General features: G+C 38.7%; 1 protein-coding gene across 4 annotated transcripts in view; it reads right to left on the bottom strand.

Annotated features, from left to right (window-relative positions):
- Positions 1-18,250, bottom strand: part of TANC2 (tetratricopeptide repeat, ankyrin repeat and coiled-coil containing 2) — a 475,420-nt gene that overhangs the window by 78,079 nt on the left and 379,091 nt on the right. For all 4 annotated transcript variants that reach the window (XM_015120072.3, XM_077972346.1, XM_077972347.1 and 1 more), the window contains 2 exons: positions 12,479-12,710; positions 1,270-1,436 (listed from right to left, as the gene is read on the bottom strand). In XM_015120072.3, the coding sequence (XP_014975558.1) occupies positions 1,270-1,436; positions 12,479-12,710 (399 nt within the window). The remainder of the gene's footprint in view (positions 1-1,269; positions 1,437-12,478; positions 12,711-18,250) is intronic.

Below are 18,250 nucleotides of genomic sequence, written 5' to 3'. Positions count from 1 at the left end.
CTGGGATTACAGGCTTGAGCCACCGCACCCGGCCAGTAATGCTAATTGGTCAATATATAGAAATCATGCTAAGCGCCTGGCAGAGGGGGAAAGGAGGGACTTAAATGTACAGTCTATTTTCTGTACCTTAGCGCTTATGACATGGGGGCTACATCCAAATAGTGAGATGAGCGTATAATGTTTGAGATTTTAATATTCATCAGAGAAGGAAATAATTTTTTTTTTTTTTTTTTTTTTTGAGACGGAGTCTCGCTCTGTCGCCCAGGCTGGAGTGCAGTGGCCGGATCTCAGCTCACTGCAAGCTCCGCCTCCCGGGTTCACGCCATTCTCCTGCCTCAGCCTCCCGAGTAGCTGGGACTACAGGCGCCCGCCACCGCGCCCGGCTAGTTTTTTGTATTTTTTAGTAGAGACGGGGTTTCACCGTGTTAGCCAGGATGGTCTCATCTCCTGACCTCGTGATCCGCCCATCTCGGCCTCCCAAAGTGCTGGGATTACAGGGTTGAGCCACCGCGCCCGGCCGGAAATAATTTTTATAAAAAGAATGAGAAACATTGTTCCAAACCAAGTGTGAATATGTAAAGAATGGGACACCAACTCAGCTACAAGGAGAATGCTGGGGAAAGTAGAATCATTTATCTTTAGCCCATATATTTCTACAGGCTCACTCTCACATTCCTGGTCCTTCTTCCAGGCCATTAAGTGACCAGTGAGTGAGCAGGGAAAGTAATTAGAAAAAAAAAACAACTTATCTCTCATTTGTAGTAAATTTAATCTAAAGCCCTAATATTGCCAATTTTTGTTAGAGGAGGACAGATATAGAAGAAAGTCCATATTCATGCTATAGAACAGTTGTTTAAGTAGAAGCAGAGGGAGGAACCAGAAGATCTGATTCTAGGGTGTAGACTGAACTGAATTTTGCATAGCATTAAATGATTAAAAAATGTTAAATGAAAGTCCAAGTGTTAGAGATCATCTTTACACCACTGTCCTCAGAACAGTCTAGAAAAATTGACTTTCTTTTCATGCTATTTTGAGGAACATTTTATCAAACCTCATCCAGAGAAATAGGAATGGGAATCTGAGAGTAATGTACAAAGAATGTTCTTTCTAGATCATATCTCTCAAAATATTAGACTAATTCTCTGGGAATTATTCTTCCTAATGCTCTAGGACATAGTAGAGGTTTAGGAAGCTAGGACCTAGAACTTTTTCAGTCTAAGCTCTTTCCAAGAGGAATCATTTACAGTTTAAAAGCAAACAAACACATACCTGTAAACTGGTCCTAACTGTTACAATTAGTTTGAGCCAAGAAGGAAACTTTCCGATCATTTTACTCAGAAACGATACAATTGTATCCCCATAATCCGGTTTGTGAAATTCTGCTTCATTTAATCCATCAATTAAAATGATGAAATCTTCATCTGGGATTTTTCTCTCTGAGATAGAAAGAAACAAATTACTTAATAATTACCAAGCGGATAAATGAGTTCTTAGTGGATCTTTGATCACATATTTCTTTGGAACAAAATATTAGAAAAGGCTTGTCATGTGTTTAGTGAATGCTCAGGGTACATAATTTATTCTACAGGCATGGAAAAATTCACTTCGTAAATTCATTTTGCTCTTAATCAGGTGTGAAGGCTTTTGTCACATACGAGTATATATATCATTATTTTCAGAAATCTCCATATTAATACTTGTAAGGCAGCCTGAGTATTGGAGTTAAGAAAATTTGCACATGGGAAGTCATTTTTCTCTTACACATGAAAAAGCTGAGTAAAATGTGTTCTGTTTTTCTTTTCTTTTTTTTTTTTCTATCTGATAGCATTAAAGGGAATAGTATCATATGTTCTTTTGGGAATGTCCCCAAAAGGTTTCTGTAAAGTCTAAAGCAGTATATAGGACTGTATGTGAATGTAAATGTGTAGTGGGAAGGAAGAGACAGAGTAACAGAGGAAAGGAATCCCAGGCAATAGAGCTGAACCAGGTGGGCTAGATCCCAAAACCCTAGCAGCTTCCTAGACTATACCTAACACAGCCGCAATGAGACCAGTCCCTTGCGTGATCTTCCAAAAGGTGGAGGACTCAAGTGCGAAAGACAAACATCAGCTATGTTTGTGTCCAGTCCTCTCTTGGACTCCACATGATCCTGCACTGACAAAATCAGTTTAACTTTAAGGCTAGGCTGACAAAGCAGCTTGGTAAGATTTCAGGCTTTTGCACTAGCTAAATGTTTACTGATTCTTGGTTGAACAGTCAAGAGATTCAAAAATTTCCACACTGAAAGAACATTTTAGTCTAAGTGAATTGTGAACATCAAGTAAAAGTTATTGGTTAGCAGGATCTCACAGGCTCTGAAAGGGGGAAAGCAGTGGGAAGAGGGCAAGCAGTCATCAGATACCTGGAGTGAGAAACAGGTTTTATCTGAGGAGCAAAAAGAAGATGAAGCTGAGGACAGAAGAAAATGTCTACGGACTTGTGTACAAAATCGGCTCTTCCTGCCTTTGAAAGTCAAGACCAATTGAAACTGAACATGCTACTTTGTTTCCACATTTGAAACTATACAGATCTTTTGCAATGATTAATAAGCCCTTATTATTTTTCTCCTAAAGCATAAACTTTGTAAAAGAGATTTAATTTCAATATCCAAAATACTGCAAGTCAGTTCTCAAATTATGAAGAGTTTTAACAATTACTTTCATCTGTCAAGTTTTTAGGGCGTGAAATGAACTATGGATTCCAGCTCTATTAACAATGGTTACTAATGGAATGGTATTCTGGATGATGAAGCACTAAGAAAACATGAAATTCCTTCAGGGAGTGCAAAGTATTAAGGAAGAAAGAGGAGTTGCTTGGAACTAACTGGGATTTACTCAAATAACTGGGGGCGTGTTATGTTCTTGATTTTGAAGGCTCTGGCTCCCTTAAGCTTAACTGTGCCTTTAATTTCCATAGAGGAATTTTCTAGTTGCATTCTGCCTGGCTAAGCACCATCAGCTAGTATCACTCACTGTGCTGGAGCTATCTATCCCTGTACTGGTTCAGGAGCGACCACTGCAATATTTTCAAGCTCTGACTGTTAAACAGCTGGTAGCTTGGAATTGTCTATGGTGGGAATATTTACAAAATAAAAATTGGCAAATATTACAAATCAGCCCTCCTCTCCCAGGTGGCTGTTAAAATTTACCAGCACACCACTGTCCCCGCCCTTCAATTACACCTCCTTTAATAACTTCAACCAGGTTCCTTCATAAGAAAGTCATGATCTTCCAGTAGAGAAATCAGCTGATGATAATGCATTTGTTGAGATTTTCTTTGGGAAATCATTGCAAACACATTCTCAAGTATGAAGATCAGTAATGTATACTAAATTATGGTCCAGACATTTTAATGAATGAATAATTCATTTGTTAATAAAATAACATTTTTATTTGCATAAATTCTTAGTAGATTAAGCCTGTGAGTAAAGCAGATAATATAATTTTTTCTTTTTAAAAGGGGGTACTTGCCTTCCCCCTTAATAAAGTTAATTTTATTCTAAATTCTGTTTTTTTTTTTTTTTTGAGATTTCCCCTGTTTCGAAGGAATTACTTACAAGTCACCTACATTAGTAGGTCAAAAAAATTTCATCATTTAGGAAGTAAGGAGGTGATATTTATCTAAGGATATCATAATTTTTAGGATTCAGAACAATAAATGCAAATAATTTCCTAATGCTACTAATACTGTAAAACAATGAGAACTGTTCCTAAAATAATTCATTTTCCTTTGCTAAATGATAAGGTTTCTCAATTATAAATTTAAGAGGTGAGATATTAATGGTCTTTAGATTTTGACTTTCAAACGCAAACAGCCTACAAGAATGCCTCAGTATGTTCACTTATTCAAATTTCTGTAGATATTTAGAGTAGTACTTTAAATAAGTAGCTTAAAAAAATCTACAAAAAAACAATAAATTTGCGACTAACAAACGATTGCTGCTTCATATTTTGCCATGTAAGAACATGTAAAATATAATTACCATCCACGATCACCACTATTTGATAGAATAAAAGGGATGTTAACATTAAAAAAGTAGGAGGGACATTATCTAATCTTTACATACATACATATAGAAAACTACATTATATCTATATCCATACAAATTCTGAGTTGTTGCTATTTTTGTATTCTGTCATGGACTAACTAAAAACTTTAAATTGACTGGTGCTTAGGAGCCACTGCTCTAGGTGACAAGTCACTAAAAAGGTTTCCCAAGCCCTTTAAAATCCTTATTTTTAAACCCTTGTAAATACACATTCACCAGGGATTCCCCACTGCCTCTACTTACATGTATTCCTAACAAATATGTGAACTTTCTTCCTTAGTAGTTTCATTGTAAGACTACCTAGGTGCCTGAGAGAAATAAGAATTACAGAGACTGCAAGAGAAGAGATACTAGCTAGTACTGAAGTCAGAACTGAATCCTGGCGCATGAGATTCTTTTACTGGTATATACAGGAATTGTTGAAAGTGAAAAAGAAGACTCATATCAGACAATATCTTTGTTCTGAAAAGCTTTACATAATATCCGAGTTATCTTTCCTTCAGTGTGGTAACAAATTAGTGTCTCAGCTGAGCCTGGTGGCTCACATCTGTAATCCCAACACTTTGGGAGGCTGAGGTGGGACGATGGCTTGAGTCCAGGAGTTCCAGACCAGCCTGGGCAACATCGTGAGACACTATCTTTACAAAAAATAGAAAAAAATTAGCCAAGTATGATGGTGCGCTTCTGTAGTCCTAGTTACTCAGGCAGGAGGATTGCTTGGGCTCAAGAGGTCAAGGCTGCTGTGAGCTATAATCTTGTCACTGTACTCCAGCCTGGGTGACAAGAGTGAGACCCTGTTCCAACAAAACAAAACAAAACAAAACAAAACAATTTGTGTCTCCTTTCATTTCATATTGGCAGCTAAAGCAAAAGTGTACTGAGAAACTTCAAAACTTTTTCGTTCGTTTCACATGAGCATGTGGGTGTGCGTGTGTGTATGTATTTTAATCACTGTACTTGTGGAACTTTAAAGTACTGTGAAAAATATTGACTCATTTTTCAAAGAAAATAATTTGAAATCTAGCTTCTGACTCTAAACTGAAAGTGTTTTCCATTGAAAAAACTCCAACTACCTTTAAAAAATAACTCTATTTTTAAAATTATTGCAATAAACTTTATATATAGTGAATTACAAAGATCTTAACTATATACTTTGATAAGTTTTGACAGCTATATGTACTCATGTAAGCAACACTGTGATCAAAATACAGAACATTTCTATCATTCCGGAAATTTCTGTTAGGTTCCCCTCCAGTCAGTCCTCAATAGGAAACCACTGTTCTGATTTCTGTCACTGCAGACACTTGCTTCTTTTGCTTAACATATTTCTGAGACTCTTCTACACTGAGTGTACTATTATTTTGTTCCTTTTTATTTTTTTATTTTATTTATTTTTATTTTTTGAGACGGAGTCTCGCTCTGTCGCCCAGGCTGGAGTGCAGTGGCGCGATCTCGGCTCACTGCAAGCTCCGCCTCCTGGGTTCATGCCATTCTCCTGCCTCAGCCTCCTGAGTAGCTGGGACTACAGGCACCCGCCACCGCGCCCGGCTAATTTTCTGTATTTTTAGTAGAGACGGGGTTTCACCGTGGTCTCGATCTCCTGACCTTGTGATCCGCCCACCTCGGCCTCCCAAAGTGCTGGGATTACAGGCGTGAGCCACCGCGCCCAGCCTGTTTTGTTCCTTTTTAATACTAAGAAGTATTCAATTGAATACTTTATCTATTCTGTTGATGGACATTCGGGCTGTTTCCAGTTTTTGACGACTATGAATAAAGCTGCTAGAAACATTCTTGTACAAGTGTTTTGCAGACATATGTTTTCATTTCTCTTGGGTAAATACGTAGGAATAGAGTTGCTTGGTCATAAAGGAGATGTACATTTAACTTTATAAGCAACTGTTGGCTGGGTGTGGTGGCTCATGCCTATAATCCCAGCACTTTGAGAGGCTGAGGCGGGGAAACTGCTTGGGCCCAGGAGTATGAGACCAGCCTGGACAACACGGCAAGACTCCCATCTCTTAAAAAAAAAATTAGCCAGGTGTGGTGGTACGTGCCTGTAGCCCTGGTTACTCAGAAGGCTGAGGTGGGAGGATTGCTGGAGCCGAGAGGGTCGAGGCTGTAGTGAGCTGTGATCAGGCTACAGCACTCCAGCTTGGGCAACAGAGTGAGAGACCCTTATCTCAAAAAAAAGAAACCGATAAATAGTTTTCCAAAGTAGTAGCACTATTGTATAGTCCCACCAGCAATGTATGAGAGTTCCACTTGTTTTTCATCCTTACCAGCATTGGATGTTCATTCTTTTTAATTTTAACCATTCTAATGGGTGTGAAGTGGTATTCTCATTGTAATTTTAATTTGCATCTCCCCGATTACTCATGTTAACCACTTTTTCATGTATTTGTAGGCTGCTGATGTATCTCCTTTTGTAAAGTGTCTTAAATCGCTTGTCCATGTAAAAACTGAATTGTTTGCATTCTACATGTATGGTACATACAAGTGCTTTGTCTCTCACACACAGAAACAGTGAATATTTCCTCCCCTTTGGTGACTTGCTTTTCCTTTTTGTTAGAGGTATTTTTTGTTGAGCAAGTATTTTTAAGTTTGATGAAGTCTAATTTGTCATCATTTTTATATGATTACTGATACTTTATGTCCTAAAGAAATCTTTACTCCAAGTTCGTGAAGATATTCTATGTTTTCTCTATTAGCTTTAGAGATACAACTTTTCTATTTAGGTTTGTGATTCATCTCATATTAATTTTGGTGTAGAGTGTGAAGTAAGGATTGAGATTCATTTCCCCCCACCAAACATTTATCTAGTTGTTCCAGCACCATCTGATGACAAGAATTCTCTAATTGTCTTGGCACCTTACAGAAGATCAATTGACTGCATATGTGGATCTATTTCTGGATTCTCTATTCTGTTCCATTGATCTATTTTCTATCCTTGCATGAATACAATCCTGCCTGTGGAATTTTGGACCTGACTCAGGCTGGCTCATGAGAGCTGATTGCTAAACGTGTAAGCATCAAATCAGCCCCCCATTCCTGGCTGGTTGTTAAACATTTACTAGCATATCACTGTCAGGACTATTATAGTAATCTGTAATTCTGTACGTCTTGAAACCAGATCCTATCTTCCAACTTTCTTCTTCAAGAATGTTTTGGCTATTTTTGGTACTTTGCATTTCTAAAAGTTGTCCATTTTTACAGAAAAATTCTGCTGGGATTATGTTTTCTTTTCTTTCTTTTTTTTGCGGGGGGGGATGGAGTTTCGTTCTTGTTGCCCAGGCTGGAGTGCAATGGCGCAATCTCGGCTCAATGCAACCTCCACCTCCTGGGTTCAAGCGATTCTCCTGCCTCAGCCTCCTGAGTAGCTGGGATTACAGGCATGTGCCACCACGCCCGGCTACATCTTGTATTTTTAGTAGAGACAGGGTTTCTCCATGTTGGTCAGGCTGGTCTCGAACTCCCAACCTCAGGTGATTCACCCGCCTCGGTCTCCCAAAGTGCTGGGATTACAGGCATGGGCCACTGCAACCAGCTGGGATTATGTTTATAGAATAGTTTAAGGAAAAAACTGGCATCTTCCAATCCACATATATGGCATATCTCTTCCACTTACTAAGTTCTTTAATTTCACTCTGCAATATTTTTGCTGTGCTTTTACTATGTCTTACATATCTTTTGTACATTTATTTTTAAGTATTATATATTTTTTGGTGCTACTGAAAATCGCATTTATTCTACTTATTTGTTGCTACATCAAATAGCAAGCGGTTACCTGAATGTCTGGGGCTGGGGGTTGGAAGCCGGAATCATTGGGAGGCTTATTCATACATATGTTTGGTGGCAGGGCAGGAATGAGCACTGGGACAGTCAACTAGACTCTCCCTGTGGTTTGTGCTTTGCAGCATGGTGAACTCAGGGTAGTCAGGCTCCATACATGGCAATACATGCCTCCCAAAGCAAGTGCTTTGGTGAACAAGATGGAAGCTGCATGGCTATTTGCGACCTCCCTCAGCTGTCACATAGCATCACTTTGTAGTAGTATCCTGTTGGTTGAAGCAGTTGCAAGCCTGCCCTGTTATGAAGGGAGGGGACCCAGGTTGAACTATTAGTGGAAGTAATGTCAAAGAATTTGTAGCCATGTTTTAAAACTGCCACAGTTTTAAAATTTCATTTTCAGTATTTTGTTGTTAGTATAGAAATATTTGTATATTGACTTTATAGCCTAAAGCTTTGTGCTTACTAGTTCTAGTCAGATTTCTTTTTTCTGGGTAGATTCCTTAGAGTTTTCTAAGGTAAACAATTATGTTGTCTGCAAATAAAGACAGTTTTACTTCTTCCTTTCCAATCTTTATATTATTTGCATGCTTGTTTATTTTCTTATTGCACTAGCCTGGACCACCAGTGGAATGATGAATGTAAGTGGTGAGAGTGAAGGAACACTCCTGTCTTGCTCTTGACCTTAGGGGAAAAAGCATTCAACATTTCACTATATGTATTTTGGAGTTGCCCTTTATCAAACTAAACTTCCTTCTCCTCCTAGTTTGTGTAGTTTTTATCACTAATTGGTGTAGTTCGGAGGGACCGGTTTCATGGAAGAGAATTTTTCTGGGGTGGAGGGTGGAGAGGATGGTTTAGGGATGAAACTGTTCCACCTCAGATTACCAGGCCTCAGATGCAGTGTGCAACCTAGATCCCTTGCATGCATAGTTCACAATAGGGTTCATGCTCCTACGAGAATCTAATGCTGCAGCTGATGTGACAGAAGGCAGAGCTCAGGCGGTACCCATCACTCACCTCCTGCTGTGTGGCCTAGTTCCTAACAGGCCATGGATCTATATCCATCCATGACCCAGGGGTTGGGGACCACGATGTAGTATTTTGTCAAATGCTTTTGTACATTTATTGAAATGATTATGTGGATGTTCTCCTTTATTCTGTCAATATGATGAATTACACTGATTAACTTTTTTTTTCTTTTTGAGACCAGGTCTCACTCTGTTACCCAAGCTGGAGTGCAGTGGCATGATCTTGGTTCACTGCAGCCTTGACCTCCTGGGCTCAAGTGATCCTCCTGCCTCAGCCTCCTGAGCAGCTGGGACGACAACTGTGCACCACCATGCCTGCTGGTGTTGTTGCTGCGATGGGTACTTGCTATGTTGCCCAGGCTGATCTTGAGTGTTAGGCTCAAGTGATCCTCCTGCCTTGGCCTCCCAAAGCATTGGGATTACAGGCATGAGCCACCAAGCCTAGCTTAAATTCCTTTTATGTTCCAGTTACCATACTAGCTGCTATGTCTTCAATGGTTATGCAGTTTTTATAGTTTAGTGTGATAAAAATATGCTAAACATTAAATAACTAGATAGTCATTAATTACACTGTTCTGCCTCAGTCTCCACAGTAGTTGGGACTTATAGCTATTTATCTCTTTAATTTGGTCTATTTTTGATTCACGAATTTTGAACCTCTGTTATTGGGTGCATACGTCGAATACATGTTCCTGATGAATTGGCCCTTCTATGTGTATCAAATGCCTCTGTAGAAATACTTCTCGTCTTGAAGTCTACTCTGAGATTACTATAGTCACCCCAGCTTTCTTATGCTCCATGTTTATACAGTCTCTATCCTTTTACTTTCAATCTGCGTCTTTATATTTAAAAAACTGCATATGGTTGAGTCTTGCTTTTTATCCAGTCTGACAGTTTTTACCTTTTAGCATAAGCGTTTAGTCCATTTACATGTAATGTAATTGTTGATATTATTGCTTATATATCTACCATTTTGCTTGTTCTATCTCTAAAAAAAAATTCTTCATTTCCCGACTTTTGGTCACTCTAGTAAGTTTTAGCATTTCCAGCTGGAAAACTGTGTTTCCAGCTATTGCTCATAATGGTGATCTAAGGGTGAGTTAAAAACATGGACATAAAATGAAGTAATGAAATTCACTTAGAACAGTATTTATCAATAGAGACAGTATTTATCAATAGACATGGCTAAAGCTAGTTATGGACACCTAAATGAGAAGCAGATTTATCTTGTAGCAAAATTATTAAAAATATGAATTATGGTTGAGAATCTAGAGCTGACTGCAAGCATTTGGATAGTCTTCTTGAACTGGCTGTAAGGTGTAGATCCTTGTATCACTGTGCTGCTTTCAAGGTACTCCTACATGTGAGCAGTTTCTATATTCATGTATCTGTTCAAAACGTATTCCCTAAAATGCCTACTATGTTCAAGGTGAGGTAACCACTATGAAGGATAAAAGCTGAATTTTCAAAAGTTCCTAATTTCAATAACATACAATTTACTCAGAGGGATAAGTACAAAAGTAATTCTTAGAAACTGCAAAGTGTATCTGGCATATGGTAAATATTTAAGAAATGTTAATAATAAAATGTAAAATTATTGTTATATATTATGTGTTATGCACCATAAATACATACATATATTTTGAAAAAAGATCTAACGTCATTTGGAAGGACATCATTTCTGACTGTAGGGGGGCAGGCAGATCAGTAGGTATTTCAGGAATGAGGTAGCATTTAAGCTGGTCCTTGATACATGGGTGGAATTCTGACAGGCAGAGATGTGAGAAGAAGGTATATCAAGAAAGAAAATAATAAGTAAATATATGGAGGTGGGAAAATCTAGGGACGTATTTGAGGACTAGTGAATATTTTAGTTTACACATAAACACAGGGTTCCTAAGGATAACAGTGAATAATAAAGCTGAAAAGTAGGTTGGATGGTGGCCATCAAGCATCCTGAATGTCAGAACAAGGAACTGAAAGTTAATTCAGAAGGCAATAGGCAATCAGTGGATTATGAATTGGGGAATTATGTGATCAGAGAAGTGCTTTATAAAACTTTATCTGGAAGAAACACATAAAGTCTAGAAGACTGGAGAGACTGGGGAAGAACTTTCCCACCAGGTGTGCCATGAATGGTTTAGAAGTGCACTTAAAATTCTTGTGATGATGATGCTAGAAACAACTGAGCCAAGTGGGTGTGAGAAACATCATGAAGGCAGAATTAACAGGTTTTAGAGATTGACTGAATGTCCAGGAAATAGGCTTAAAAATACTTGTGGAGAAATGGCAAGGTTTAAAAAGGTAACAGGTAGCAGACGTAGTGACAGAGGTCATCAGAGTTGAGGAGAAAGAGAAATTCTGATATCCAGGTAACCAGCATGGAAGCTGAAACAACTAAAGATGACGGCCAGGAGAAATTATAAACCATCTTAGTAACCAAATTAGTACCTCCAAAGCCCTTGAGAAAGGTGTCTAAGACTCTCAGGAATAAACAGGATTGCTCAGGAATTGTATGCATACCCACATCCTTTTCTCTGGCTTCTGGCACTAACAAAACTTTGTTAAGGGTATGGGGCAGGAAGACTTAAGAAGGAATGCACCACTTTCAAGGAAATGGTTGCACTTAGGCCACTGCTAACATTAGAATTGCAGACGAAAAAGGGAGGAAAGGTATGAACATGAGTGGGAGATGGATCCCATTTAATTTTTTCCACTTAAAAAAACAGCTCTCCTATGATAGTTTATGCACCATAAAATACCCTTATGCCACTTAAGTAGCTTTTAAAGTGTACAATTACATGATTTCTGGTTTATACACAGAATTGTGCAACCATGGATGCCATTCCACTTCACATGAACTGATGGGGTAATAAGTTTTTTATTAGTATTACATTTTTTATTAATATTACATATTACAGGGGAGATTTCCAACCACAGAACTTCACGACACTGCGCTGGAGCCACACATTTACTGACTTATTTAAACTTCACAGAAAGGACTGAAAGCTCTACTGTCTTCACAAGGAAAAGGCATTCTATTTGGAAATAAGAATGAGAATTTTTTTTTTTTTTTTCTGAGACAGAGTTTTGCTCAGTCGCCCAGGCTGGAGTGCAGTGGCGTGATCTCTGCTCACTGCAAGCTCTGCCTCGCGGGTTCATGCCATCCTCCTGCCTCAGCCTCCCGAGTAGTTGGGACTACAGACACCCGCCACCACGCCCGACTAATTTTTTTTTTTTTTTTTGGTATTTTTAGTAGAGACGGGGTTTCACCGTGTTAGTCAGGATGGTCTCGATCTCCTGACCTTGTGATCCTCCTGCCTTGGCCTCCCAAAGTGCTAGGATTAGAGGTGTGAGCCACCGTGCCCGGCTGAGAATTTTTATAAAGAAAAGAGGAAGTAGTAGTTACTGCTGGATTTTTTTTTGCAAGTAAAATCCCTTGTCTGTTAAGTGCATCTAGCTATGGAATATTTAGTTTTGGCAATGTGATAAAATTAATCATTTTTATAGTATGACCCGGGTGACCTTGGGCTCTAAACCACCATCTTTCCCCTCCTTTGGGCCTTATCTGTACCTTTATGGAGATTCTCTAGCGGCTCCAGGACTCCCCTCCGGAAGGAGGCCATGGGGTCTTGAACACAGGACCGAAGGCTCAGCATGCTCTGCAGGTGAGGTTCCCGAAGAAGCTGCTCCCGATAGGCTGTCAGCTGAGGTGAGCGGCAGAGCAAGGCAGCAACATTGTGGACAAATTCCGGCACCAAGCAAGTGTAGGCATTATCTGCTTGGCAATAGTGATAGGCAACCACCTACAAAAGAAAGATGAAAATGCAAACAGGCTTATCAGTAGTAAAAGCAATAGCTATGATTATCAGCTATTGAGTGATTATACTAGAAATCACTTAACATCTCAGTATTACATAATACTTTTTTGTCTCTACATTCCTCAACTTTTCCAAATAAACATAAAAGCTGCTGACTCAGAAAACGTCTGATTTATGTAAGATCAGAAATTTGATACATTGCTTCTATTGTATGCATATGATATAACCCAGAATAAAATTTATAAATAAAAATGGAGTTTTCCTCTGGATTATAAGAAACAGGAAGCAAGCCCGAAAATAAAGACTTACATTGATATCACTAACATTTATTCAGCATGGAGCAGTATAGGAAAGAGTCTAATCTTTAAACAAAGCATTAGGGATAAAATAATCCAAGAAAAATCATGTTAGTCTCAGCAAACACATATACTTCTATCAATTTTTGGATTACAGGTGCGTTATAAACTAAGTCTTATAAAAACAAAGTAATTCAGATTTTTAAATTAGCATTAAATGTTTTCTGAGCACCCAGGCACAGACAGAAAAAGAGTATCAGAATTAGATAAAAGGAAGAAGGAAAGGAGTGAGATTTTTGTTAGATGTAGGTCTTAAAATCAAAGAACACAGATAATTTATAAGCATTAATACCATCCAGGGTCTGGGTTGACTGGCTAGGACCTGGAATTCTAGGATCTGTTTTTTTGTTTGTTACAATCTGCACAGCACTCACCCCACGTCTTCTGGCTGTTCTCTTTGCCTCCAAGGCAAGTACAAAGGGTGATTTTAATCAGGACCACTTTTCTGGCTCATTACTACCCAGAAAAGGGATTGGACTGTGTAGAAAATACAAAACTGGAAGGGGAGATTCAGCTTGAACGTAGAGAAAGCACTCAGCGTGGTGCTCAGCACCTAGTAAATCATAGCAATGTCAGCTGATGTCGCCATTACCATCTTTATCCTCCTCACCGCCACCATTCTTAAGGATCTGTATACTGTCTTTTTCAGTTACTAGCCTTGTGCCTACATACCAGCAACTGAAATCTGTCCTAGGGGCATTCATAGACATACTACTGGATTCCAGCTCTTCAGGAATCTCTTAGAGAATACCATCTCTAACTCATCAGGCATCTCCCAGTCATCTACGAAAGAGCTCTGCTTTGAAAAGACTCCTCATTGCCGGGCGCGGTGGCTCAAGCGTGTAATCCCAGTACTTTGGGAGGCCGAGGCGGGTGGATCACGAAGTCAGGAGATCGAGACCATCCTGGCTAACATGGTGAAATCCCGTCTCTACTAAAAATACAAAAAACTAGCCGGGCGTGGTGGCGGGCGCCTGTAGTCCCAGCTACTCGGAGGCTGAGGCAGGAGAATGGTGTAAACCCGGGAGGCGGAGCTTGCAGTGAGCCGAGATCGGGCCACTGCACTCCAGCCTGGGTGACACAGCGAGACTCCGTCTCAAAAAAAAAAAAAAAAAAAAAAAAAAAGAAAAGACTCCTCATCTACTGGTATGGTCATCCTAGTTCTTTTAACACATGTTGGAAATGTCAATATTTTTTAAACACCTGAAATCCTTCTCATTAAACATAAAAAACCCCCAAACAACACAGGAAATGTTACTACATATACAAAGCTGAAGATAGGAATTGCTTGTGAGTGAAGCAATGAAGTCTGAGCACAATATGGAAAATGGAAATCAGAGGTTGTATTTTAAAAATCTCCACTCTTTTCTTCAGATAGATTGGTGATTATTTTACCTATCTTAAACACAATGTAAGGAACCTAAAGAGAAAACCTGTCAGCAATTGATCTGTCCTTTCAATCAATAGTGAATGCCAGTGGTTATGTCTACATGGGTACAAATCTCCACTTGATAAGCAAACAGCAAACCTCTACATCAATATAAACTTTCATCATATTTCATTTCAATTGGTTCCACATGTTGAGGCTAAGTATAGCTGAGAAAATCAGCTGCAACATCCTAAAGTAAGAAGACACCATTTTAAAGACAAAAATTGTGATATTTAGAAAAAGGATTATTTTACTGATTTTATTAAAAAAAAAAAAACCATCTGTGCTCTTGGCTGAATGTCATCTAATAAAAGACAATGTTGAAGTTGCACCTTCTGTACTGGCAAGGTTGTGGAGTGGGAGTGTAAATTAGTTCAATCACTGTTGAAAAGTGTAGCGATTCCTCAAAGACCTAAAAACAGAACTACCATTCAACTTAGCAATTCCATTACTGGGTATAAATCCAAAGAAATACAAATCGTTCTATCATAAGACACATGCACACGTATGTTCATTGCAGCCCTATTTACAACAGCAAAGACATGGAATCAACCTCAACGCCCATCAATGGCAGACTGGATAAAAACAATGTGGTACAGGCTGGGTGTGGTGGCTCACGCCTGTAATCCCAGCACTTTGGGAGGCTGAGAAGGGCGGGTCAGGAGATTGAGACCATCCTGGCTAACTTGGTGAAACCCCGTCTCTACTTAAAAAAAAAAAAATTAGCTGGGCATGGTGGTGGGTGCCTGTAGTCCCAGCTACTTGGGAGGCTGAGGCAGGAGAATGGCGTGAACCCAGGAGGTGGAGCTTGCAGTGAGCCGAGATTGCACCACTGCACTCCAGCCTGGGGGACAAAGCAAGACTCTGTCTCAAACAAAACAAAACAAAACAAAACACAAACAAACAAAAACCAGTGTGGTACATATACACCATGGAATACTATGCAGCTGTAAAAAAGAATGACATCATGTCCTCCTCAGGAACACAAATGGAACTGGAGGCCATTATGTTTAGCAAACTAATGCAAGAACAGAAAACCAAATACTGCATGTTCTCACTTAAAAGTGAGAGCTAAAAGATGAGAACACATGGACACATAGAGGGGAACAACAAACTGAGGCCTACCGGAGGGCGGAGAGTGGGAGGAGGAGAGGATCAGTAAAAATAACTAACGGGTAGTAGGCTTAATGCCCGGGTGATGAAATACTCTGTATAACAAACCTCTGTGACACGAGTTTACCTATGTAACAAACCTGCACACGTGCCTCTGACCTTAAAGTAAAAAAAAAAAAAAAAAGAATAAAGATAAAAAAAGATTGGAAAGAAGCCAAAGATGCTACTATCCAATATAATACAAGAGATTCTGGGTAGCACTATAAAGAAAAAGAAAAGAAATAGGAAGAGCAGAGACTTAAATGGAAAAGAGAGTTTTTATTATTAAAGTATATAGTTGTCTATACAGAGAAAAGCAAGCTATTAGAATTAATAGAGTTCAAGATTTTTGGTATAAGATAATCTTGTAAAAATTAATAACATTTTTGACTCCAGCAATAACTACTTAGAATTATAGTAAAAAAATATGATATCCACAAAGGTATAAGGCAGAACATTTAACTAGGAATATTAAAAATAAATAAATAAAGTTGCACCTTCTGTGGCTGCCTCTCTTTTTATTTTTAGATATTTCTTTGCATTCCAAATATAAAGTATTGATGCATTTGCAGAATTCAGGCAACATTTTCATTAGATTTGTACTGTGGCTCGAAATAGATTATTTACTGGACATTTTAAAGTAGTTACGTAGTAGGTATATGTACACACAATCTGTCAAAAACATGTTACTTCCTTCAAATTTTCTATTAATATATGTATAACTTTCCCTCTGTATAAAAATAGAAAACAAGCGTGAAAATGTAGATTTTTTTCCCTTCAGTTTCTCGTTAGTACCAGCACTCGGTAAGAGATACTAGATCACTCCCTACACCTTTGAGAAAGTCATCATACATAGTCACTATTATTACAACTCCTTGGGAATGGTTCAGGATTAGTCCACCCATAACAAATCAGCAGGTAAATCTTTCTCCTTGGCGAATTCTTGTCTCTCAAAATAACTTGTTTAAATTTCATTTTTTAGCTATATCTTTCTTACACTATTTTTTCATTTCAAGTTTTCCTTCTGTTAAATTCCTAAACTTTTTCTTAAAATAATTTCATCCACAGCATATCTGATAAGAGCAGAATTGCATTATTTCTTTGGAGGAAGACAGCAAGTAAGTTTTAGGTTACTCTTGTGAGGGAAGAAAGAAAAGGGCAGGCCTGTGGGCTATATACAGAAAGAAAAGACTAGAAGTCAATACAGTCTTGTGTATAAGACCTCCTGATTTAATGCCGCATATAAAAAATGATAAAACTAGTCATAAACTTCATCAAAGGGACTGAGTGGCAGCAAAAATGTCACGCTTGTGTTGAGTCACAGGCTTGCACTCTACATAGACCATTTTCTACTTCAAATGAAGGATCAGTGACAGAATTAAGCTAATCTCACATAAAGAGAAGGAAGCTTTGAATATCTGAAATTTGTTTGGAAATACAATTCTAATTTCCATACTGACTGGTATTTGTATCACTTAAGCTAATATTGAGACTGCCCTTCCCCAGGTCAGCTGTCACACGCTTACTCTCCATGTTCCTTTTCATCACTCCTTCTGTGAATGTCTCCTTCCTCACTACCACCCAATTGATTTCCTAATCAGCAAAACCCTTCCAACTCTAAAGTTTGATTTTTAATATTTTTGGGACGTGGTGGCTCACCATAAATAACAACTCTCTCTTCCTTTTCTCTTAGTCTCTCAATTCTGACTCTAATCCTCATGCTGGGACTAGAAGCTAAGAATAGATCCCAAGCTAGAGTTCTGCCTCAGTAATTTTCCAGCTTGGAGCCCTACCACTTTTTTTTTTTTTTTTGGCAGTAGGACTTTTATTTATTTTTTAACTTTTTACTTTGAACTAACTTTAGACTTACAGAAATGCTGCAAAAGTAGTACACAGAGTTTCTATTTATCCCTCATCTAGCTTATTATTAACATCTTACATAACCATAGCAAAATTATTAAAACCAGGAAATTAACATTGGCAGTACTATTACCTATAGACATTATTCAAATTTTACAGTTTTTCCACTACATCTTTTCCTGTTCCTGGATTCTATCCAGGACCCCATACTGTATTTAGTTATTTCTCTTTTGTCTTCTGGAGTCTGTAAGAGATCCTTAGTCTCTGTCTTCTATTTCCTTGACACTTTTTTTTTTTTTTTTTTTTTTTGAGAAACAGTCTTGCACTGTTGCCTGGGCTGGAGTGTAATGGTGCGATCTTGGCTCACTGCAACCTCCGCCTCCCAGGTTCACCTGATTCTCCTGTCTCAACCTCCTGAGTAGCTGGGATTACAGGCGCACACCACCACGCCCGGCTAATTTTTCTTTGTTTTTAGTAGACATGGGGTTTCACTATGTTGGCCAGGCTGGTCTCGAACTCCTGACCTTGTGATCTGCCCACCTCGGCCTCCCAAAGTGTTGGGATTACAGGCATGAGCCACCGTGCCTGGTCATCTTGACACTTTTGAAGGTTACTGATCAGTTACTTTGTTGGATGACTCTCAATTTGGGCTTGTCTGATGTTTTCTCATGACGTAACTGAGAGTTTTTGTCAAGAATACCAGAAAAACAGTGTTTTATCCCTCTTTG

This window comes from Macaca mulatta, chromosome 16, assembly GCF_049350105.2.
Source record: "Macaca mulatta isolate MMU2019108-1 chromosome 16, T2T-MMU8v2.0, whole genome shotgun sequence".
Lineage (NCBI taxonomy): Eukaryota > Metazoa > Chordata > Mammalia > Primates > Cercopithecidae > Macaca > Macaca mulatta.
The sequence above is the reverse complement of the archived record's forward strand: the minus strand, read 5'-3'. Positions and strand labels throughout refer to the sequence as shown.